At 37.4% G+C, this 25,511-nt stretch overlaps 1 protein-coding gene across 1 annotated transcript in view; it reads right to left on the bottom strand.

The window, feature by feature from the left end:
- MYO3A (myosin IIIA) overlaps nt 1-20,042 on the bottom strand; it is a 199,255-nt gene extending 179,213 nt beyond the window's left edge. The window contains exons 1-4 of the mRNA XM_045535110.1: nt 19,937-20,042; nt 18,776-18,863; nt 7,824-8,008; nt 4,655-4,789 (exon numbers count right to left, since the gene is read on the bottom strand). Coding sequence (XP_045391066.1) covers nt 4,655-4,789; nt 7,824-7,991 — 303 coding nt within the window. The 5' untranslated portion in view covers nt 7,992-8,008; nt 18,776-18,863; nt 19,937-20,042. The remainder of the gene's footprint in view (nt 1-4,654; nt 4,790-7,823; nt 8,009-18,775; nt 18,864-19,936) is intronic.
- Nucleotides 20,043-25,511: the final 5,469 nt, after the last annotated feature.

The raw sequence follows: 25,511 nt of genomic DNA, 5'->3' as shown, positions 1-25,511 counted from the left end.
GACTGCCCAACAAGATCAGGTAAAACATTATTCTTAGGATTTCAATTCCGGATGGAAATATAAGTGAAATGATTTTTCCATGTGACGAGTCATCTTGTAGGGCTTTGTCTAGGCTGGTATGGCCATCCCCACGTGCCAGGTTTATAATGAGGGCTGTCACTCATTGTGCAGAGACACCCCCTCCAGGACACACCTTCTTTATGTAGATTCACAGTAAAAGCCTAATAACGTTGTTAAGATGACCTTCTGGGTGACATCGCTGCCACTGCTCCTCTTTTGGTATCCTCATGCAAAATAACTTATTTGGGCTTATTACAATAAGAGGCATAATTAGCAGTCATTTTGTAGTACAAAGTATTGATGCCACAAGCCAATTTTCTGAAAGTGCCTCTAAAGCAGCACCTGCACCATTAATGTTTATAAATCAGGTAATTGTACGTCTAGCCACTTATGTATATGTAATTAGTCTAATGTACATATGCAAATCAATTATCTTATGTACAGTTTGCCAACTTCTTGCTTTCTTTATGCTTCCCCCCCCCCACTATGCAAGTTCAAATAGATTAGATTTCTGAAATACCATTTTATTAAGCTGTATTTATTCTTTTCTCTAGCCATTTAGGGATATTTCCAGTATCTCCATCTAATAATAAAATATAAGGACAAAGTTTAAAGAAACTGGTTCATTATACCAGGATGCTGCTTTACTTGCACTGGATGTTCCAAAACCATTTTAATCAATCTTTTCTGCTGTCTCAAAAAAGCATTTCATTATGATCAGGTGTCTCCAACTCTCAACTAATTCTAAGCTGATACAGGTGGTGAGGCTATTTTGAGGTCACCTGAGCAGATGAACCCAGGCAGTGCTAGGGAATGGCAGAGGTGGACGTGCAGTTGAGAGGGGAGGCAGAAAACAAGGAATCATTTGGAAGTTTCTAATTAAAAGAGTTGACACCTCTCATCCCACAGACAAAATATCCACATCCAGAAGCCTGCCTGAGCATTTTTCTCTCTCTCTCTCTCTCTCTCTCTCTCTCTCTCTCTCTCTCTCTCTCTCTCTCACACACACACACACACACACACACACACACACACACACACACACACACACACACACAAAGGTTCAGAGACTGGAGGTTTTGCTCCACATAGAAACTGAACTGAAGAGACTCAAGATTGGGTGACATCAGCAACGTGGGTAATAGAGTGAGGTACATCCTACTACATGATGTGCAAAATGGAGAAGTAAACTTGGAAAGAGGAGACCAAGGAGTCCAGGAACCAGTGGGTTCCACCCAGATGAGCAGCAGAGAGATACGAAGAGGTCAGAGACGCATGACAGACCTTCAGAGTCGGACAGGAGGATATACAGTTCCAAAGTGCAATGGACAATCTTGCCAAAATTAAGAACCTGGATTACTAAAGGAGACAGTAGAGAAGCTCGGCTATACTTTTCCAGGTGCAGCAATCACAGCACATCAAAAGTATGAACGTGCTCAGGAGAAGGTGGTACCACTAAACTAGATACATTTTTACTGCTTTATCTTAGCAGCCCTTTGGTACTACCTCTGTTTTATTAACCAAGTAAATGTATTTACTTTGAAAAAGATAACAATGATTAAGTCTATCTGAAATTATGCTAGGTGAAAAAATAGAATAATTTCATGAGAAATATTGTCAACCATTGTAAACATACAAAAAAAGATGTAAATATTTTAAATGCTGAGTTTCAAGTATTTTCTACAATAGAAAATTTTTATAGTTTCAAGTATTTTCTACAATGACTATCCATTATTTGTAGAAATATTTTAAAACCATAATTAATAGAAAAATATGAATATAAAGTATGAAAGTAATATAATTTATACATGACTATTGTACCTGCTGTGCTTAGGATGTGTCCCCTCCAAAGTTCAGATGTTGAAACTTAATGGCCACTGTGATAGTATTAAGAGGTGGAGGGGACTTTAAGAGGTAATTAGGAGGCCGAGGTGGGAGGATCCCTTGAGGTCAAGAGTTTAGACCAGCCTGAGCCAGAGTGAGACTCCGTCTCTACAAAATATAGAAAAATTAGCCCGGCATGGTGGTGGGTGCCTGTAGTCCCAGATACTCAGAAGGCTTGAGCCCAGGAGTTTAAGGTTGCAGTGAGCTATGATGACACCCCTGCACTCTAGCCAGGGCGACAGAATTAGACCCTGTCTCAAAAAAAAAAAAAAAAAAAGGTAATTAAGCCATGGAGACTCCTCCATGGTGAAGGGATTAAGACCCTTATAAAAGGGGCTTCACACAGTATTTGGCTTGCCCTTCTTCCTTCCACCACATGAAGACACAGTGCTCCTCCCTCTGGAAGATGCAGCAATAAGGTGCCATCTTGGAAGTGGACAACAGGCCTCACCAGACAACTGAACCTGCTGGTGCCTTGATCTTAGATCTCCTGGCTTTCAGAATTGTGAGAAATAAATTTCTGTTCTTTACAAATTACCCAGTCTGTGGTTTTTCTGTTTTAGAAGCACTAACAGACTAAAGACAGTGCCATGTCAGGAAAACCAATGGAACATTAAAAAAGAAACAGTCAAATGCTGATAAAATAATGAACACAATAAATCTGTGTTGTTACCTGTAGTCAAATAAAGGTATTTACTGTCCCTGGGTTTGATAAAGCAACTTTTAAAAATTCTGGTAAATTTTATTAGAATTAATGGTTACCCTATTTGAATAATAATGTTCAATGAAAATCAGAAAATTGAATTCTTCTAGGACTGGCAGTCACCGTAGTGAAGAACCTTCTAGTACTCCTGCCTTAGAGAGCATATTGTACAGGACTTGAAAAAGCAGACTCTATGGCTTCCCTTTGGCAACTGCATAACAACATCATTTTTATTAAGCTTTCTTCCCCATAAATGTAAATATTTAGGTCATTAAATATTAAATGTCCAATTTTGAATTAGAATTGTAGTTTATTATCTCTCAAACAAGAAGCAGTTCAATTAGTCAATGTATGTGCCTCAACTATCAACACAGTTTTGCCATATTAAGGGTAGCTTGTTTATGCCATGAGCAAAGAAGACTGGAGAGCCAGTGGCAATGAAATTGAGAAAGGCGTTTTCCACAGCTTGCTGAGAACTGAATTTTTCCTTGCAAGAAGCGGGCCAAAGCCTGGAAGAAGTGTAGTCAGTTGGTGCAAGGACTGGTAAATATGGTGCATGACAGAGGTTTCCATGTCCAGCTGCTGCAGTTTGAACAGTGTTTTCTGCAACATGTGGTTGAGCATTGTCTTACAAGAGGATTGGCCTGTCTCTGTTGACCAATCTCAGCTGCTTAATCACAAGCATCCTCATCATTTCGTCCAATAGGTTGCAGTAAACATCCGCTGTAATTGAGTGACCAGGTTTCATGAATCTGTAGTAGATAATACCAGCGCTGGACCACCAGACACCATTAGCTTTTTTTGATGACTATTTGGTTTTAGACTGTGTTTCGGCACTTCATCTTTGCCCAGCCACTGTCTTGAATGCTTGCTATTGTCAAAAAGAATCTATTTTTCATGACACATAACAATATGGTGTAGAAATGGTTCACCTTTATAACATGACAAGCAAAGAAAGGTAAGCTTTGAGATGATTTCTCTGCTGGCACTCGTTTAATTCATGTGGAATCCATTTATCCAGCTTCTTTACCTTGCCCATTTGTTTCAAATGGTCCAATATTATCGGAATAGTAACATCAAAACTTGCTGCTAATTCATATGTAGGTTGAGATGGATTTGCTTCCACTACAGCTTTCAGCTCATCATTATCCACTTTGGTCTCAGGTCACCCACCTGGCTCATTTTCAAGATTAAAATCCCCAGAACAGAACTTCTCAAACCATTGACATGCTGTGCATTCATTAGCCACATCCTTCCCAAACATTTTGTTGATATTTCGAGCTGTCTGCACAGCACTGGTTCCACAACAGAACTCATATTCGAAAATAACACGAATTTTTGACTTATCCATGGTTTCACAAAAATTGCTCTAAGAAAAAGTTTGAAAGATAATCACAAGCCAAAACATGTATTTGAAAGAATGAGGATGTACCCTCACCACAAAAATAAAACAGGAAGTGTCAAAGTGAAATGTCAGAGATATCAGCTGTCAAACTTAGTATTTAAGGAAATCGGACATTTCATACTTAATTACCTAATACTTGGTTCTGTAGTTTAAGTCATTGGCATTCAATAAAGACAGAAAAAGAAAATCACAGCTCACTATTTTTGTCTAATGAAGCCTCATTTAACTCTAATTGTCTCTTATAGCACCTGGCACAGAGCCTCAGTCACATGTTAAATGAACAAAATATAGATGAATAAATATTCTAATGAAATCCCTTTTTAACTTGTTTTTCTGCAGGAAAAATAATCTGTTTCTTTAGTCTTTTATTGTGGAGTCATTTATTTCCTTTTAATCTTTGATAGTCTTTGTGGTTTCCCTTTAATTCCTGATGTATATTTAAGGACGACAAGGCCAGAACTAAGTACAACATTCTACTAAGGACATGACCAGTCAGGCACATACTAGAAGAATTGTTTTATGGTGTTAATGTTACATAAATACTGTCATTCCAGAGTCACACCACAAACTTCCACCCATACAAATAGTGGTGAAACACTTACCTCTAGAACCAACCAGAGCTTATCTCCATTGACTTTATCCTTCTTAAAGTAAATTCCATAGAATTTGACCACATTAGGGTGGTCAGAAAGTGTTTTTAAGATGTTATACTCTGCTTCAATCTCTTCGTCAATATCCTGGTTTCAAAAAGTCATAAGAAGAGAACTATGAGAAAAACATGAATAATGACAAAGAAACAGAGACTACCAAATATAGAATTTAATTTTGTCAAAGTCATAATAGTTTTTTACCGTGCTTAGTATTTAATACTATGTATTGAAATTTCTCATTATCTTGTTTAAGGAGAGAGATTGTGATTTTCATGCTAATCAAGTGCATCTCAAGTTATATTACTTTCATTGAATTTAAAAGGGATAAATAAAAGGCTATTTTTGTATGCAATTAGAAAGAAACATATGGAGAACTATTTCCGATGATTTTGTTTTTTTTTTTCTGTATTATTAACTTTGTTACAATGGCAAAGCTATTGATTTGAAACGAAAACTTTTAGTACTAAAAAGATGGTTCATTTTGTTTCTTTGGAAAACAGGGTAATTGAAAACTATCAAAAAACCAGTCATACAAACACTAAATTCCTACTTTTCTATAAAAGTAAAATAGTTAAATTATAAAAGATAGCACATAACCTTTAGTGAACTAAAAGCCCATTCACCAGAAGTAGAATAGGTTGCTATCTTAACAATAAAAATGCAAGATAGTCACTTAGTCATATTTCTGGAAAAGCACATATACATGAAACAACTCACAGAGAAATACACAAGAAAAATCCTTACTAATACTGTTCTTACAATGACATATCATGTCTTTTTTCTTTTCCTAAAGAATCCTGGAATCACAGAGGTAGAAAGAAATTTAGATCTGTGCTTTAATTTTATTTTTTTAACAGATAAAGTTTTTATTTCTAAAATAGCATGCTCTTGTTACAATTGTTTTACCAATATTAGATTTAATAATGGAAATATAAATATGTGTCTTATGTTGTAAAATGTTTCATATTCAATTATTTATTTTGTCATGTTGGACCATTACTTGATCTGTTGACGTTGCCATTGGCATTATATTTCCTTTTCAACAATGGACTTGCTGTTATAAATCAATCTTTCATATTAAAAATCCATTTAATGTAACAGTGTACCCTAAATGTATATAAAATTTTTTGTTTGTTTTTTGATGTTGCCAATGTATACTTTATTGGCAACATTTTTCTTTTTTGTGTTTTTAAAAATTTTTTTCTTTTTTCAAAATATTAATTAAGAGGGTACAAGTGTTTTTGTTACATGGCTATCATCTATAATGCTTATGCCTCTCACCATAATCGTGTTCATTGTACTGATCTCTAATTTTAAAGGAAGAAAGTCAAGCTCAGAGAAGTTGTAGCCAGAGTTGGTTAGTGTAAAATTCAGGTTTAGATTCCAAGCCTACCACCTTCTAATCCTGCTCATTTAATCCTTCTCCTGGAGAGAAAATTACTAATTAAAAATACATATTAGTAAGACTCCTTTAATTTTAAAAAAGCCAATTTTTGTAAAATACTTGGATGCATTTACATTTAAGATTATAATCTCTTGGATATAAATCTTTTTTTATTTGACTTGTGAAGAAATGAATGAAGAGTAAATAATTCTTAAGAAAAGATGTATGTACAATGACAAGAATAAAAGAAAAAGAACAAATTAAGTACTATAGTTAACAAAACCAATATGTTTCATTAAATCAATAGAACTAAACATGATTTATAAGGTTTGTAAATATACCATACATGAGTAAATTAGGCAAGAATAATGGTTACATATATTCTAAGTAGTTGTTCTTCTCCATCAAGAAGGGAGGGAATGGGAGAGAGACACTAACTATGGGACCAGACAATGGGATCAGGCTGAAGTCCTTTCTCTTGCTGCCACACACCCCAACTCCTAATAGCAAAGGCTAGAAGAAACAGGAATAATCACTTTGGTATAACTTGTACCTCTCTTCCCTCATTTTACACGGTTAGAAATTCCCACCAGAGGAACATGAAAATATTCAGCATCAGTTACACTTGGGCATTGTGCTTCTCATTTTTTTCTCCAGTGTATGTAATTTATTACATTAAAATAAACCTCTACTCTTCTTCTCCTCTGCTCAACATAACATGGAACAGTGTAGTTATAATGGGTATATCAGAAATAAACTATCAAAAATAAAAAAAAAAAGAGCGACCCTAAGATGAACAAACAGAGGCCCAGAGACCTTTTGCAGTATCCTACAGTTTGCTAGTGGATGAGCTGTGACAAGGTCCCATGACTCTGCTGTCCTCTCCGGACACATTTCATCATTTCCATCGTGCCATTCTCCCATCACGTGTGCGAGAGTCTGGTCAGTTTGGGGAGTATATGATTACTGAACTCATTCTGGCTCACACATGTGCTATGGGAGAGCTAGGTACCTCCCAGTAGCCCGAAGGTATCCCAAAACTGTTAGCTCTCATTTCCAAGAAACAGAATCTCATGCTCTTCACAGCAGAGACCAGGCTTGGTAGTTTCCCTGTCACAACAGCTGCCCCACCAAAAGCAACAGGGGGACCCCCACTGGGGCCTCACTAAAGCAGAGACCAGCAGAGCTGAACATGAAATTCAATTCTTCACAATGAGGAAACCTCATCCTGATTTCTGATTTGGGAAAGCTTAAGCAAACCTGGAAATGAATTTCCCTTCTCTGAAAGAAATTTAATTTTTAAAAAATCCTCTTCAGTGTGGCTTAAGAGAAATTCTGCCTGAAGCCTAAATAAATGCAGGTGGAAAAGGTCTGGTTAAGATGACATATTAGGGTTACTTCTGAACTCATGAATTTGTATTTGTACAATTTTTTGAAATCTAAAATAATACTGAATCAACTTTAATAATATTGAATCTGTTGAGAGCTGCATTTATTTATGTGCTTGTGCATGTATTCATTCACTTGTCAAGCATTCATTGTGCCTTATTATACACATCAAACACAAAAACTAGGAAAATCAAACAAGCAGACTTTTCTTTTACATATTTTTAAAATTATGAATTGTTTTTAGAATGAGATTGTGATGAATAAAGCAAGATAAGATATGGAAAGACTTTTTAATTGTTTAATATAAATAAAAACAAAGTTAATTTGGGTGAAAAAAAGATGACTTACGTGAATTGGATCCAGAATTTTGACTGCTGCTTTTTGGCCATTTTTCTTATTCAGTACTTTAAAAACTTTCCCATAAGTTCCTTTGCCAATCGTTTCAGTGATTTCCCATGTATCAGAAGGATCAGGAAAGTTATCAAAGATGATTGCTTTTCCAATTAATGGAAACATGTCAAAGGTTTAAATCCCTGGAGAGAAAAAGTACAGTTTCATCTACGTTTGACTGGGGATATTAAACAGCACACACAAACTCATGGGAAATTATCTAATATTTTCACTGATATGATAGAAAATATACAACAGTAACCAGACATACTTCAGAGAAATAGAAAATTTTAATTTCAATTCTTCTCATTTGCAAACAGAGTAATATGAGTTTAATAATGCTTTGTAAGCAGGGCTTCCTTTCTATGTATAATATAGTCCCATATTAATTGCTAATCTTTTTAGATTAAAATGAGAGAAATATATTTATATCACTTTTATTTACTTCTTTATGAATCAAAGAATTTTAGAGCGAACCTTAGAGACGATAAAATTCAACTTTCTCATTTAAGCAAATCCCACACTTTGTAATGAAAAGTACAGTTTCATCTACATTTGACTGGGGATAGTAAATGGCATTAAAAGTGAGTATGTTTTATGCCACTTTTCTATGTAAAACTCAATAATGGGTCTTTCCATTGCTTTTAGGATGAAATGTCCTTAACATAACCTGCCAAGCCCTTTAAAATATGGCCCTTGCTTAACTTCCTGGCCTCCTCTCTATGCTTTTGCTCTTATACACTACACTCCAGCTGCTCTGAACCCCTCACTCCACTTCTTTCTTGCTTGACGGTCTGTTAAAACAATCTCTTCCCACCTCTTCCCACCTCCACCTATGGCTTTTTCACTAATTTCTAACACCTACTTATGTTTCAGGGCTCACCTTAGATGTCACTTCCTCCAAATGTGACCACTTTGCACCCATGTGGGTTGCATGCTCTACCTTGGTACTCCAACAGCACTCTGCACTCCTGTTACCTGACATCATTACTGCACACCCAGCACCTGACAAAGTGCTGAAATGATTAATAAATTAATTAAAAGAATATGGTAAATGAAATCATTTATCTGATATCATTACTGATTTCAGTATTGTATATGTAATGAAATCAGCTATCATTTTTGTATCTGATATCATCCCTGTACACCCAACACCTGGCAGTGTTGAATTCATTAATCAATTAATTAAGAGAATAGGTCAATGAGGTCAAGTGACTTTATAAAGGAGATTTCACATAAAACCTGGGATAAAATTACAGAAAAAAAGAGGGGGGGATTTAAAAAGTACAGGAAAGTGCTCTTGGCATTTCTGGTAGCCCTCACATTTTTTCAATTATCTCTACGAACCACACTCTTTTCAATATTAAATATTTGATTGCAGTTGTGTTTGTATGTGTATGTGCCTACATTGAAACATATCTGTTAATAGATATGTATTAATGATCCATAATATTAGCCCACGAAATTCACTTGTCTGACCACACTAACAACTTTCAGCCTCATTCACATCGATCCATCGGTTCCCCTCTTTCTTCAGGTCCATCCCTGTCTTCAGACTGCATTCCCTACTCAGTTCTCCTGCCCCAACGCGGGCTGTGTGACTTGTATTACTGTGACTTCCTTGCAAACCCCCTCAACACTCTTGTTCCGCTCTTTCTCCATCACATTCCCTGGGAGAAAAAACAACTCTGGTTAAATGCTATGTCTCCTTCACACCTGCGCCTCTAGCTGAAGAAACTCACACAACCATGCTGACTAATTTCCCTTGAAATTCAGGATAACGAAACTACAAGTAGACCCTCAACACTGCCCAGTAACCCTAGTGCACTTTTATGGTCCCTTCTCTCTGGAGTTACTATTTCACAGTGATATCCTCAAATTTTTCTTTCCTTAAATTATTTCTTCTTTGTTGTCTACCCCCTCCCACAAAACTTCACAACTAATGCCCTTCATAATTAATTGAAAAAAATGGAAGCAATAATAAAATTCTTTAATATTCTCACCTGAAATGCTACAAACCAATATGCATGATAGTGAATTCATTCCTATCTTTGGTAATTATTGTTTAGACTCAAATAGTCTTTTCTTTGGTTCCTTCTCATCCTTCAGTTCTCAGCTCAAATGTCACTTCCTTAGAAAGGTCTTTTCTGACCAATCTTCACAAAGTTAGCCTTCCACACTTACTCTGTTATTCTTCTATTAGAATGGAAGCTACATGAGGGTATGGACTTTGTTACTTTTACTACCTTATCCACAATTACCAGAGCAATGCCTAGCACATGGTAGGCAATAAGTAAATATTGGCTAACTGAGCAAATATTTATTTGTTTAACTGTTTAACTGTTCTTACAGGAGAGACCTTATTTATCTCTTTCACTTCCAAATCTAATAATGCCTAACTTTGTGCCTAAAACATACAGTAGATGTTATTAATAAATATACAGCTGTTGAATAAATGAATAAACATGTTTTTTCAAAAAAAGGAGTTTTTGTTTTGTTTGAGACAGGGTCTCGCTCCGTTGCCCTGGCTGGAGTGTAGTGGTATCAACATAGTTCACTGCAACCTCAAACTCCTAAGTTCAAGAGATCCTTCTGCCTCAGCCTCCTGAATAGCTGGAACTACAGGCATGTGCCACCACACCCAGCTAATTTTTTCTTTTTTTGATAGAGACAAAGTCTCAGTATGTTGCTCAGGCTGGTCTCGAACTCCTGGCCTCAAGCAACACTCCTGCCTCAACCTCCCAAAGTGCTAGGATTACAGGCATGAGCCACTATGCCTGGCCCCTAAAAAGTTTTTAAAGTAAGGGAGATAAGTAAGGATTGGGGAAAACTGAAAAGTATAAAAATTCAGAAGATTAGGATCAAATTCTGATTCATTATACTTAAGGGCACATCATGTAGTAAATGGCTATGAATGCCTGCTAAAAATTATATCAGTACACAAAAACATACTTCTGAATAGTTCTTAGAACACTTAGTCCTTATGAAATTCATGCCTTTGATCCAAAATGCAAAGAGGTAATCAGTAATAATCATACTCTTTAACGATTTCATAATCAGTGACAAGATAACTACATCTTACATCTACCTACTTGAGTCATGCAAATCAGCATTTATGCCATCCATATAATATAAATGTTAGACCAAAAGACCAAATTAAATCTTGTTAAATGTCTGAAATAGGATTTCTCAACCAGGAGAAACATTCATTACATGGAATAGTGCCTTTCAAGCAGCAGTGTTATTGAACACAATCTTCATTTCTGATACATTAACATTCACGAATTAACTGTTGGTTTTCAATATACAGGCATAAAAATTCAATGAAAAAATGACTGAACACCAAGTATTTTGATGAGTTTTGGGAATCCAAAGATAGGCAACTCATGGATAGAATAATAACTATGTAACTATAACATATTATAAAATGTAATAAATAATAAAAATATCCATAAAGTGCTATAATAGCTCAGGTGAAGAACTAATTAATTCTGAAGTGGTCACGAAAAGATTCAGAGGATAAACAAGATCTGAACACTAAAAATGAGCAAGAGCTTATCTAAAATGAAATTTTCACATTAACAGTTCTCTATCAAATATTTAAAGCACTGTATCAATATATTATAAAACATTATCAAACAATAATCACAGAATGACAAAAACACAGGCATTTTGGAAACAGAATATATCTAGTCAAATTCCATATAAAGCAAATAAACAAAACTCCCAACACATAAGTAAAATGAAGCCATTTAAAATGACTTCAAAATCAGATATTAAAGAATTTCAAGAATTAGACTAGAAGCAAGTTGTCTGTCTCCTAAACTATACTTTTTCCACCACAAAGTTGTTTATACTTTAAGAATAAAATAAACATCACAATTAGTAGACAACTATTTAATAACTATAGTAAATTACATTCTATATAACAATGAATATTCATATATTTTTTCTAGTCTTTTAGAATTCACAGAACAAAAAATAATTCTCTAGCCCACATAATTAAAAACATATAATTAAGTTCTTAATTATATGATCATGTTAGCCAAATAATGATTTTCAACATGTATTTAATATATTTGGATGTGTATATTTACCATAATTCTGAAAAGGTACTTACAAAACTACAAATTTGTTTATTTATTTATTTTAGAGACAGAGTCTGTCTCTATTGTCCAGGCTGGAGTGCAGTGGCACGATCATAGCCCACTCCAGCCTTGAACTCCTGGTCTCAAGCAGTCCCCCAGCCTCAGCCTTAGGAGTAGCTAGGACTACAGGCCTGTGCCACAATGCCCAGCTAATTTTCAATTTTTTTTTAGAGACAAGGTCTTGCTATGTTGCCCAGGATAGTCTCAACTCTTGGACTCAAGTGATCTTCCTGCTTCAGCCTCCCAAAGTGCTAGGATTACAAGCATGAGCCACTGCGTGGGTCCACAAAGCTACATTTTTAATATGACTCATTGTTTTGAATTGACCTCAATTATATATTGAGCTTTGGATTTTTTCTTTTTCCTCAAGATACAAAAAGATCATAATACAACGAAAAAAGTATCTTACTTCAGGATCTTAACATTCATCTCAACAATTATTCTGTTTGTTTTTGCGAACCTGCACTTAATTCTTCTCTAACAAAATAACCAAACTGGCTTTATGCTCATTCTGAAACACAGCAGGGCTGAATCTCCACTGGGTTATCTGTTCCCTCTGCCTGGAATGCTCTTTCTCCAGATACTCATGTCACTCACTCCCTCACATACTCAAGTATACATCAGCCATCACCTTCCCAATAAGTCCTACCCTGGTCATCTTATTTAAAATCTCAACCTGTTCTCCTCCACCCCATGCTGCCTCCCAACTCCCATTCCCCCTTACCCTGCTCCATTTTGATAGCACTTATTACTCCTAACACACTATGTAATTTCCTGTTGATTATGTTTTATCATTTTTCTTCGCCACTAGAGTGTAATCCCAATGAAGCCTGAAATTTTTGTCCAGTTTGTTCACTGATGTATCCCAAAGCCTTTAAAACCATGCCTGGCACAGAGAAGATGCTCCATGAATATTTGTTGAATAGTGAATAAAAATAAAAAGAGAATAAATAGGAAAATTTCAAATGGTTTCAACAATGAATTCTATCAAATATTTCAGAAAGAAATAATGCACCTTATGCAATTTCTTTGAGAGAATACACACAGAGGGAACATTTCAAAGTATCCATAATTGGATAGATTATATAAAATCAGAAAAATGTATTTAAAAGAACCAAATAGGAACTCTGGATATAAAAAATAAAATAAGTCAATTGAAAATTTTACTAAAGGGATTCAATAGCAGACTTGAGCAGGCAGAAGAATCTGAACTTGAAGAGAAGTCATTTGAAATTATCATCTGAGGAGCAAAAAGAAAAAAGAATGAAGAAAAGTAAACAAAGCCTAGGCTACTTATGGACCAATATATGCATTATGAGAGTTCAAGAAGGAGAAAGGGGAAGAAAGCTGATTTGAAGAAATAATGGCCAAAAACTTCACAAATTTAAGGAAAGACATAGATCTACAGATCCAAGAGGCTTAATGAACTGCAAAGCAAAATCCAAGGAAACACACAAGACACATTATAACCAAGCTATCAAAAGAAAAAGACAAAGAAAGAATCTTGAAAGCACCAAGAGAAAAACAGCTCATTATGTACAAAGGACTCACAAGATTATCAATAGATTTCTTGGCAGAAATCCTGCAAGCCAGAAGGCACTGGGATATTATATTAAAGTGCTGGGGGGGGGGAAGCCTAGCAACTGAGAATTCTACATCTGGAAATTAAGATATTCCCAGATAAACAAAAGTGGAATAAGTTCATGATCACTACACATACCCTACAATAAATGCTAAATTGAGCCCTTCAGGTTGAAATGAAGGGATGATAGTAACTTGAAGCCATATTAAAATGTAAACTTTACCAGTAAATACAAATACATGGACAAATATAAAAACCAGTATTATTGTAATTTTAGTTTGTAACTCCACATATCTTCTACAGGATTTAAAACATAAATGCATAAAAATAGTTATAAATCTGTTAATAGGTACACAATATATAAAGATGTAATTTGTGACATCAGTAACATAAAGTATGGGGACAGAGCTGTAAAGGAATAGAATTTTATAGGTAATTGAGTTAAGTTGGTACCAGTTAAAATAAATTGCTATAATTTTAGGATGTCGTATGTAATCCCCAAGGTAATCACAAAGAAAATATCTCTAAAATATACACAAAAGGAGGGCAATGGTATCAAAACATGTCATTACAAAATATCCATTAAATACAAAGACAGTATCAGAGGAAATGAGTGACAAAAAGTTATATACAGAAAACAAAAAAGTGGCAATGGTAAGTCCTTCCCTGTCAATGTTTTAAACATAAATGTATTAAACTCTCCAATCAAAGGCAAAGATTGGCAGAATAAAGTTAAAAAATTTTTAAAAAGCCAGAGCACCCAAGACTGCAATGCAATTAAGTTAGAAATCAACAACTAAAAGATAAATTTTTAAAAACCCACAGAATTGAGTACTTTAAAAAGCCACAACTAAACAATTTAAGAGTCAAAGTGGAAACATAACAAACATTTTAAAATAGACTGATAATTAAATAATAATGAAAATACTATTCATCAAAACTTATGGTATGCAGCTATAGCAGTACACAGAGGAAAATATATAGCCTCAAATTTATATTAGAAAGAAAGGCTAAAAATATAAGCACAGGATAAAACCACCATATAAAGTAGAAAAAAGAAGAGTAGAAATCAAAGAAAGCCACTATATGGAAAGAATAAGACATTAGAGGATTGATAAATTAACAGTTCTTCAAAGAGGATTTTTTAAAAATAGAAAAATCCCTGTCAAGATTGATCAAGAAAAAACAAACAAGACAAGGTCCAGGTGAGCAATATTAAGAATGAAAAGACTAACAAATTAGAGCAGAGGCTAAAAAGATAATTTCATATCAATAAACTTAAAAACATATTGAATGGACAATTTCCTAGAAATAATATTATAGAAGAAAAAAATAGAAAAATAAAAGCTATTTTTCTTGAAACATTTGCATTAATGGGCCATCATACTTGAACTCCAAACACTTAATTCTTAACTCATACAACTTCTAAGGAGAATGTATAAGTTAATAACAAAAAATCACTCCTGCCAAATATTGTAGCTCATACTACTTAATATGTAATGACCAAATCTATCAGTGGAAGAGGCTAGAAACACAATTTAGGAATAACTGCTTCACAAATGAATATAGGAGCATTTTCCCTTCTAATATAATGTAAATATCAATAAACTTTATCATTAACTTTCCAAAATACATGCAGAGAACACCATTTCTCAATGCAAATGCGAGTTGCTCCATGATCTGGAACATGTTAAGAAAATAGCAGATGCCTTAATCAAAAATGAAGCAATATTTGAATGTCACAATTCTCACTTTTATAAACATTCATCCTATATTTTCTGTAGGATATTGTTGAAAGATCCTTCTCTTTATGCACCCACTCCTGCCAAGCTGCTTAAACTGTATCACACAAGGTTTACACCAGATTCAAAAGAAGTTCCTGCTTATGACAGAAGAGACACACTGGAATGTCAGCAGGTCAGCTGTAGAACTTGTCTCTCTCTACTGACCAGCCAGAATGATCTCAATAAAGAAATAAAATCATCTTATTTTCCTGCTAAAAGTCCTTCAAGATCCACATTCTTACCATGACCTCCAGACCCTGAATGATCTGGCCGTTTCTGATCCCCCTAAACTCATCTTGTGTTCTTTGCCACTCACAGTGACTTTAGCCTCAATTGTTCACACAGGTCTTAAAACACCCTTTGCTGCCTCAGGACCTGCTGTCGTCTTTGCCTAGGTGATTCCCCCAAACCTCTGCAAGACTGGCTTGAACTCCTCTTGTACACAGTCACGTATCATCCGGACCATACCCAATTACTACACCTGTAAACTCAGTATCCCTGATTTTGATTTATTGTATAGACTATTCTCCTGGGATGACTATGAAAGCAGTAAAATAAAGCCTTCCTGGTTAAAAGAAGCCTAAAAAATTTGAGTTTCCATATAACACAACAAGCTGAATCACCAATCATTTTTCAGTATTTCCTTTCTCACAGAACTTTAAAACATAGCACTCACAGAAATCTGGCCTAGCTTAACTACAGACTAGATGACCTGGACACACCTTCCAGCTTGCCAATAACATACAGTTCAAAGCAGACCTTGTCCAGTTAGATGCAGTCTGTTTTGAATGAGCCATAATCAATGTTTTGTTCCCTTCAATTTTCTTAAAAACATTTTGCAAAGAGGGAAAGAAAAAGTCTACTTATGTACTTTTATATATGTATTCAGCTCTCTACCATGCATTTTCTCCCTTCGTAATTACAGGGCTAAAAGTGCTTGCTTAAAATAAATGCTACAACCAAAAGAAAGGCTATTATTCCCTAGAAAACTTCTAATCCCAGCCTTTTGGGAGGCTGAGGCAGGATTGCTTGAGCCCAGGAGTTTGAGGTTGTGGTGAGCTACGATGATGCCACCGCACTCTACCCAGGACACCAGGGCAAGACCCTTGTCTCAAAAAAAAAAAAAAAAAGAATATTTCTCCATCTTTAAAAAGTAGAATTAGAAAGAACCCAAAAACTTTGTCACTAGATCACTACTTTAAGCTTTAGTGAAAATCTATGAGTCAATGTCCACAGCTGTAAAATGGGATAATAATGCATGCCTGAATGAATTCTCAGAGTTGATGTAAGTATCACCTGAGCTTTATGAGGAAATGTTTTGTCAATTTTAATGCAGGATTATTCTCCTCCTTTATTAAGGATGAAAATTGGGTAAATTAACTGTTCAAGTTAGTAAGGGATATTTCCAGCGTCAGAAATCACAAACTCAAATGTTTGCAGGAATAAGGGAGGTAAAATGTATGACTGACGCAGGTCTTGATGAAACAAACACCGAGAGTGGCAATGATGTGGCAAAGTGGAGTGTGTATGCCCGGTTCAAAGCGGGCGACTCCATCCTGGCTTCAGCCAACAGCAGTTGCAAGCCTTGTCTTGCCTGGTCCTCTAGTTTTTCAGGAGAAGCTAGGACGCTAGGATCTTATGCAAAATTTACTAAATTGAAAATGTTGGTAAATAAATCAATTATTTTAAAGTATTGAGCTGACCCAAACAAACATATCTGAAGGTCAAATTCAGCCTTTCAAGCATCAGCCTATGACTTCTACATGAGGTTTTGTGTTCTTTATCAAGAAATGGCCAATAAACATAAACCTATCCACATGGTCTAATCACCTTCAGATATCAGAAAAAAAAATGGGTCATACAAGGGCCAGCATTTTTCTGCTGCTTACTATATTCCAGGTACCTACTTGTAGTTGCAGTTTTACATGCATTATGTCATTTAATACTCATCAGGAACCTTTTAGAAAGGCACTATCATAACCCCTATTTTCAGAAAAGAAGACTAAAGATTAGAAAGTTTTTAAGGTCATAATACTTGTAAATGGTAGAGTCAAGAAACAAATCAGTTGGTAGAAATTAGGTGTTCAATGATAGATAATTTCAGTTCAAAAGACTAATGCATCCCAAACTGAGGTTCCTGACTCCTTAGGTGTCCCCAAAGTGGTAAGCCATCTTTAGTGAATTTATTTGAAAGCCTAATGGAAATCTTCTATTTGCCCTCTAATGGTACAGTTCAAGGCCTGTTAAGAACCAGCCGCACAGCAGGAGATGAGCAGCAGGCAAACAAGCAAAGCTTCATCAGTATTTACAGCCGCTCCCGATTGCTCACATCAGGGCCTGAGCTCCACCTCCTGTCTGATCAGCAGTGGCATTAGATTTCCATAGGAGCGAGAACCCTACTGTAAATTGCGCATGCGAGGGATCTAAGTTGTGGCTCCTTATGAGAATCTAATGCCTGATGATCTGAGGTGGAGCTGAGGTGGTGATGCTAGTGCTGGGGAGCAGCTGTAGATACAGATTATCATTAGCAGAGAGAATTGACTGCACAATAAATGTGATGCATTTGAATCATCCTGAAATCATCCCCCACCCCTGGTCAGTGAAAAAATTGTCTTCCAAGAAACTGGTCCCTAATGCCAAAAGGGTTGGGACCACTGCTCTAATGGATAACTGAGTTTCTTTCCTATTACTAGGGAATGGGAGTTTGTCAGATACAATCTTTCAAATTATCAATTCATAGACAAAACTAATGAAGGGATCCTTGTTTGTAAAAAACAAGTTAGAAATGATATTGCAGAAATTATTAAAATAATACAAAAATTACAGCAAAACTTTATGTTTTACATAAAAGAACTATAAATTCTAAAGTATATTTGAGCTTTCAAATATTTGTTTATCAAAAGTATTTGTAGCAAATAATGGACTTTCAAATATTTTGGCTTTGACAGATAAAAGTTATTTTTTAAAGAATATAAGCACAAAAACATCAGGCTATAAAGATACAGTTGAAAAAGGAAGGGCAGGATGATGTTATCTCATTATGAGATGTGATCAAAATCTTTGCTAATAAATGTATATATACTAAGCTGGTATTAAAGTTCACCAAATTGAATCTTTTACTTTGTATTATTTCTGTCCCCAACAATAATAATAAAAAAAAGACTAAGACAAATGAGGGTAATTTTTCACATACTACACATCACATCAATGCATTCATAAAGAACAAGTTATCTTTGAAAGCTCATGCATCTCTAAATTTTCCCATTTTAAAACAATTATCTTTTATAATATAATAAAAATCAATATGGCATGAATAACATGTACCATCATTTATCTGTCAAAACTTGGCACTTAGAATATGGCAAATCCAGGAAAATTGTCAACTTTATCACCTACTTTTAGCAAAGCTTGAAAATAATGCATAATAATGTTCAGATACCAAGATGTAGACTACTGTGTCCAAGCTACAGCTGGGGCCCTGGGCCTGCAACCCACAACAACAACAACAAAAAATCATGGTATTAGAGATCTGGGGAAAGGAATCAGAAGTTGAACTTAGAAACTTTTAGGAGGAACAGCAGGACTATGATTTAGTCCTCAGTAATTCAGTTTTAGCACTTTCACACAACTAACACTAAGCATTGCATTTCCTGTGCTGGCATAAAACAATTTAATCTAAAGCAACTGGGTCAATGTGAATTATAAAAATTTTTAAGAGGCTTTAAGAGCACCTGTACAATCAGTTAATTCACCAAGAAAACTGCAGAAATGACAGGAAACCCCATGAAGATTCTTTGTGTTTACAAAAAAAAAAAAAAATTTTTTTTTTTTAACATTTCAGTAGCATTACAACTATTTCAAGGCTTATTCTTGAAGGGGAAAATTCGCAAGGTGCGAATTAACAACTACCTGGAGAACAACAGAACAGCGCGGCTGGTGAGCAAGCCGAAGTGACATCCATTTCTGGTAGGAGTTCTCTATTTCTGAGGAAAGAGTGCACCTTTGTTGTGTGCACTTTCTCTCCTTAAAAGGAAAACCCCTTTACAGAGCGTTTGGGTTTGCGGGGACCCCGGCTCCACCGACACGGTTCTAGAGAAATCACCCGAACGCAATTTCCCTCAAGCGGGACCCAGGGTGGCTGGTGGGCGGCGCCCCAGAGCCCGCGAGCGCCACAGGTCCCCCGGCACGCGCAGACCCGGCGCCTTCCCCCTCGAGGTGTCCTCAGATCTCTCCTCACGTTCCCCGGGCAAGTTCACCCTCCACGGTCTCGCCTCACGTTTACCCTTCACCTTCCCTCTTCCTGTTCCCCTCGAGTTACGCCCGCAAGTTGCCCCTCACGTTCCCTCCTCAAGTTCATCCCTCACGTTCCCTCACGTTCGCCCCCGGCGTTCACCCTTCACCTTCCCTCCTCTGTGCCCCCAGCCCCGCTCCCCTCTCCCGCGTCCCGGGTCTGACCCCGGCGGCGGCCGCGGCTTCCTCGCGCTCCCGGGCCCCGAGCGCCCCACGCCCCCAGCCGCGCGGGCCCCCTCCCCGCCGCCGTCCCTGCCCGACCCCTACCTGGGCAGGAAGCGGGGCGCTCCTTACTCCCCTCCGGGGGCGCTGGCGACGGGCCCTCCCGGGAGTGGCGGCGCGGCCAGAGGGGCGGCGGCCGAGCCGCGGGAGGAACCCGGCCGGTGCCGGGGGCGGGACGAAGATCGGCGGGAGGAGCTGACGGGGCCACCCCGGCCGAGGGCGCTCCGAGGGTCCCCGTCCCGCCAGCGGCTGGGGCTGTGTTCCTCCTCCCGCCGCGCGCGCCACCGCCCGGGTGACAGCCGGGAGAGGAGGCCGCGCCGAGGGGCTTCCCGGGACTCCAGCCGCGCTCCTGGCCCGGCGCCCGGAGAGAGGGGAGAGGGGAGCGGGGCCCAGCCCTGGAAGGCCCCCGGGTCCCCGGAGCCCCCTCAGACAGGCCCGGGGTGGAGCAGATTCCCTTCCCTGCACTGCTCGGTGTCCTCCCAGGAAGTTCCCCAGGAACTTCCCCAAACTACGCGGGGCTCGGGCCACCAGGATGTCATTTTGTGGCTGGCACGTTCCTAAGCATCAGTTTCAGGCTGGAGCGGGAAAGTGGCTAATGAGAGCGCCCCCAGGGACCAACTCCCTGTGGCAGCATGGTAAGAAGTTAGGGCTCCCGCTGAAGTCGAAGGCGGGAACTCCTGCCTTCAGGAGGGGGCCTGGTCGTCACCCGCTCTCTACCTGGTCCGCTGCGGTCCAGTCGGGACTCTGGCCTCACAGGTTGGTCCCAGCTGGCCACATTCCCTGAACAGCTTCAGGGACATTTTGGGTATAGCTATGCTTTCTTCTGTGCAAAAGGTGAGAACCACAACCAAAGTGTCCTTTGTTTCTGTTAATAATCTAAGTGGATCTGCCATTCATCATGGTATCTAAATGAGGATTATAGACGAGAAAAAAGAGAGGTCATCTAATCTTAATCAATGGATGTTTTAAGAAAACAGATGATTATTTGAATAGATTTCAAAAGGTCATTCAACATATTCAAGACCCTCATAAAATATCTTTAAAATCTAGAAATTGAATAATGGATTTTTAAGATGGAGAATATGGAATCATTAGCGTAACATTATATAAACAGCTTCAAAATTTCAAGTTATTTTTTTAAAAAAACATATCACAACAATTATTTAACATACTTATGGCCATTTTGGATGTACCTGGGAAATTTTAAGAATTAATAAGCACGCAACCAGCACCCACATACAAAATAAAGCCAAAATTTTTATATAGGCAAATAATACCCAATTAAAACATAATAGAAAAAATGGATCCCTTTCACAAGAAATGACTAGGGTTGATAAAAAGTGAGAAATGTAGCAGATAAGTAAGAAAGATGAGAAAATGCAAAACTATTAAGAAACTATTTATAAAATATTTTATTAATTAGAGAGAAACAGGATCCCCAAGTGAGAAAAGACTTTAAATATATAGTTAGTACCTCCCAAATTAAGAGACGAATGTATTCTAGAATTCATCTGAAAAGCTGCACAAGTTAGAAGAGCTAAGGCCAGCGCTTCTCAGAGTGTGGTCTGGGAGCAGCTGGGGGTCCCAGAGACCTTTCAAGGAGATTCATAGGGTCAAAATTACTTTCATAATAATAGTAAGATTTTTTTCACTTCCTTTTTCACTCTCATTTTTTCATGAGTATACAGTGAAGTTTTCTAGTGGCTACATATATGTGCTATCACAACACTTTGAATGGAGAAGCAGATATATCATCCATTATGCCAGACATTTAAAAAAATGTACAAGAATGTAAAACAATGCCACTCCTCCCACTATTTTTTTTTTGATTTTGGAAAATATAGGTATTTTTCATTTAAAAAATATGTTATTTATGTTAATATGTAATGGGTTTACTAGTGTTTTAAAATTAATTTTAAAATAAATACAGTCTTTAAATTTCTGTTTTAGCTCCTAATATGGTAAATATTAAATATCAATAGCTATATCACATAAATAAAAGTTCCTTGGAGTCCTCAATAATTTATAAGAGTGTAAAAGAGGATCCTAAGACCAAAAAGTTTGAGAACGTTTTGATAAAACAATGAAAAAAAGAAAGGTAAAATTAAACTACAATAATTAAACACAGAATAGAACAGTGTTTCCAATCCAATCAACCTAAGACCATCAAGGACAAAATCTGTAGTCCCATGAAGTCAGGTTTGTTAACTTACTGCAACAATGGAGACTGTGCAACCATGACAGAAGAACCATGAAGCCTAGTTTTTTTTGATAGGCTCAAAGCAAAGCCGAGCTGGGAGTAAACGGGCCAAGGGGTCAAGTTTGGAGGATAGAAGGTGTGATAAGAGTGAAAGGATATTTAAACCTTGTTTACTCCAACTCCCTGTTTTATGGAGTAGTTCATCTGGGGTTAATTCAGTTGCCTGAGGTCACATATCAAGTTAGCAGCACAGCCAAGGAGAGAGCCCTGCCCTTCTTTTTTTGTGCCTGTGTTCTTGCCAGGACATTCCACTCACTGATTAATTTTAGGGTAGGTTTGGGGCTACTGGGAACTAAGGTGGGAAGGTACCCATGGTGGCTGTACAAATAGATACAAATCTTTACAGTCTTTATTGTTAAACTTAGACTCACTGATCCCAACTCAATTTCTTATAGGGAAGGAAGACAGATATCTTCTTGCCATGGGTATGGAATCCTGCATGTAAAGGATCAATACGTAAAAAGAGAATTAAGAAAATAAGTTATTTCCTATTTCACTCAAAAATATGGATCCAGAGCTTGTATGCCAAATGTTGCAGGGGATTCTACAAACCCAAGAAATTGTCCAAAATCCCTGCCCTTAGGAATTGTGTTCTAGGTGTGGAGATGAAATAAATAAGTAAATAAATAAGTCAAATATATTTCAGATGGTGGTAAACATAAAACATAAATAGAGCAGGGAAAGGAGCTGCAATTTGCAGTTGGATGGGAAGGGCAGGGCCACAGAAGAAGGTGACAGTCGAGCGCTATGGGGTGAGAGCACCTTCAGGTCCGAGCTGGTGGCTGGAGCCCTTGAGCAATGAAGCTCCTTTGGCACCATGGAGCTGCATCCTACCACGGAGGAGCGGTGTCTGCTTTTAGTCCTGATCTCCAGGGATTCCTCCCTTTTCCCTCCTGCCACTGGAGGTGTGGCCTGGCTGGTGTGAGAGAGTTTACCTGCTGCCCGGAACAGTCCCAAGAGTTTAGGAACTTAAAAGATTGTGAGTGCTCGTAATAAATGGAAGAGGTGTAGAAAGGAGTTAAGAGCCAGAAGCTCACTGAAAGGGATTCTGAGCTTGTACAACACAATTGGCATCAGTCTCCACCTATTCCTCTTGCTGTCCCCTCTCCACTACGGACCTTCTTAACTCCCTCAGCCTGCGGATGACGTTTGCTCTGAGGACTGTCTCTGTTCCTGAACTGTGATTCCTGGTGTTTATTTCTTGAGTTCCATAGATCAAAGACCCTCTTTAATGTTTGTTTTGACCAATTTTAATTTATTGAATACACATAGACACAATGTTCGGGGAGTAGAGAAGTCAAACAATGTAGTTTCCTCTGGTGGCAGACTGGAATGACTCCCCCCAGGCTGAAGAATTTCAGAAGTCATTGGGGAATTGGCCCTGTAGTGGAAATCCTTTCTTCCTGAAGTTGGTTGAGAAGGAAGAGAGAACATCAACCAGCTAATGGGTTCTGCTCTGATCCAACAGTAACCCTGAGGATAGTCTTAATTTATCAGCGTCATGCAGAATGTCACCATTCAGGAAATTTAATGGTGAATCCAGTAAAGTGGTGCTTTGGATGCTTCTGGGTAGAGATACACGCAATGCAGTAGAGGTGGAGGCAGGACCGAGGTAGAAACAATTTTGGATGGAAGTGATCTGGAAGCCTAGAGCAAAGTTCCTGTTTCCCATTTAGTTACCAGGGATTTTATAAACCTTACATGTGACTTTTGTATTATGGAACCAACAACGTATTCACTAATTTGTATGATCAGATGCTAGGATGTGAGCAATTTTTAGGCCAAAATGAACTTGAGTTTTTTTCTCCTAATAATAATGTGATATTGTAGATAACCTCTAAGAGATCCTGAACATATTCAGGCAAAATGAGATGCAGACAAACAAACATTCAGGATGTTACAAGTATGGAAAACCCCTAGGAGTATGTATGTCATTAAATGTTGTACTAGAAATAGAATGAAAATATCGTTGAGTTGTAAAAGAGCTGCAAATTATGAGTATGCTTCAAAACTACTCCCTATACTACAACATCCAACATGTTTTAGTTATCTAGTCCCTTCTGCATCATTACATTTCAATAGAGTTTTTTAAGTTTACTTTCACTTTTAAACCTATGAAACTTAGGGTGAATGAATAGGAAGTGGATAGAAAAGGATTTAGTGTGAAGCATTGGACTATGCAATTATGGAGGCTGAGAAATCCCACAATCTGCTGTCTGCAAGCTGGAGGTCCAGGAAAACTGGTGGTACAGTTCCAGTCCTGAGAACCAGGGAAACCAATGGTGTAATTCCCAAAGTTTGAAGACCCAAGAACCAGGAGCTCTGATGTGCAGTGTCCCAGAGCAAAAGATGGACGTCCCAGCTCAAGATGAGAGAAAGAATTCGCCATTGTTCTGCCTTCTTGTTCTTTTCAGGCCCTCAGTGGATTGGGTAATGCCCACTCATGTTGATGAGGACAGTCTTCGCTATTCAGTCTACTGTTTAAGATGCCGATGTCACCCAGAGACACTCTCACAAACACACCCAGGGAACAGTGTTTTACCAGCTATCTGGGCATCCCATAGCCCAGTCACATTGACACATGAAATTAAACACCACAAAACTCAACTCTTATTTTAGGCTGCTAGTAAAAAAATAAAAAAAAGGATTTACTACACCCATTTAATTTAATTTATTGTCAGGTGACCTCTCATCTCCACTACTTACTAGCTGTGTTACAATGAGTACAATATTTAACATTTCTGTGCCTCAATTTACTTCTCTAGAAAATGGTGAATAATAATATTGTCTATATCATAGAGTTATTTTGAGAACTAAATAAAATTATCATTATAAGGACTTAGGACATTACATGATATATAATTAGTATATATTAGCTATAATTATTACTGTTATGTCATTGTTATTATAATTAGCATAATTTTCTCACAGAAGGACTTCAGGGCTATTATTACAAAACTCTTTCCCTTGTGTTTCCAATATACGAACCTTTGCAATCAAGAAAACTCATAGCTTTGTGTAAAGACAGTGGGTTTTATCATCACTGAGATTGAATTTTTCACAATTCTTTTAATTTCTCTGAACATTGATGTTTCTCATTTTTACCACAAGGTAGACATTATTAGTCCCTTCATAGAAATGTGAATATTCAAGTTCAAGGATGTTAAAAACATAAACAAGATCATATATAAGGGCCTGGCATTCTGTTGACTCAATAAATGGTAACTACTACTTTTAGCTATTATTCCCTTTTGTGAAAATTCTAATGCTAAAACTGTGTGCTTCTTCCAAAAGAAGCCAAAATCAAGACTGATAGAAATTTTTCCCCCAGCAATACAACTTAAGAATAGAATGCTTTCC

This window comes from Lemur catta, chromosome 1 (genome assembly GCF_020740605.2).
Source record: "Lemur catta isolate mLemCat1 chromosome 1, mLemCat1.pri, whole genome shotgun sequence".
Lineage (NCBI taxonomy): Eukaryota > Metazoa > Chordata > Mammalia > Primates > Lemuridae > Lemur > Lemur catta.
Note: the sequence above shows the minus strand (reverse complement) of the source record. Positions and strands in the feature narration are given on the sequence as shown.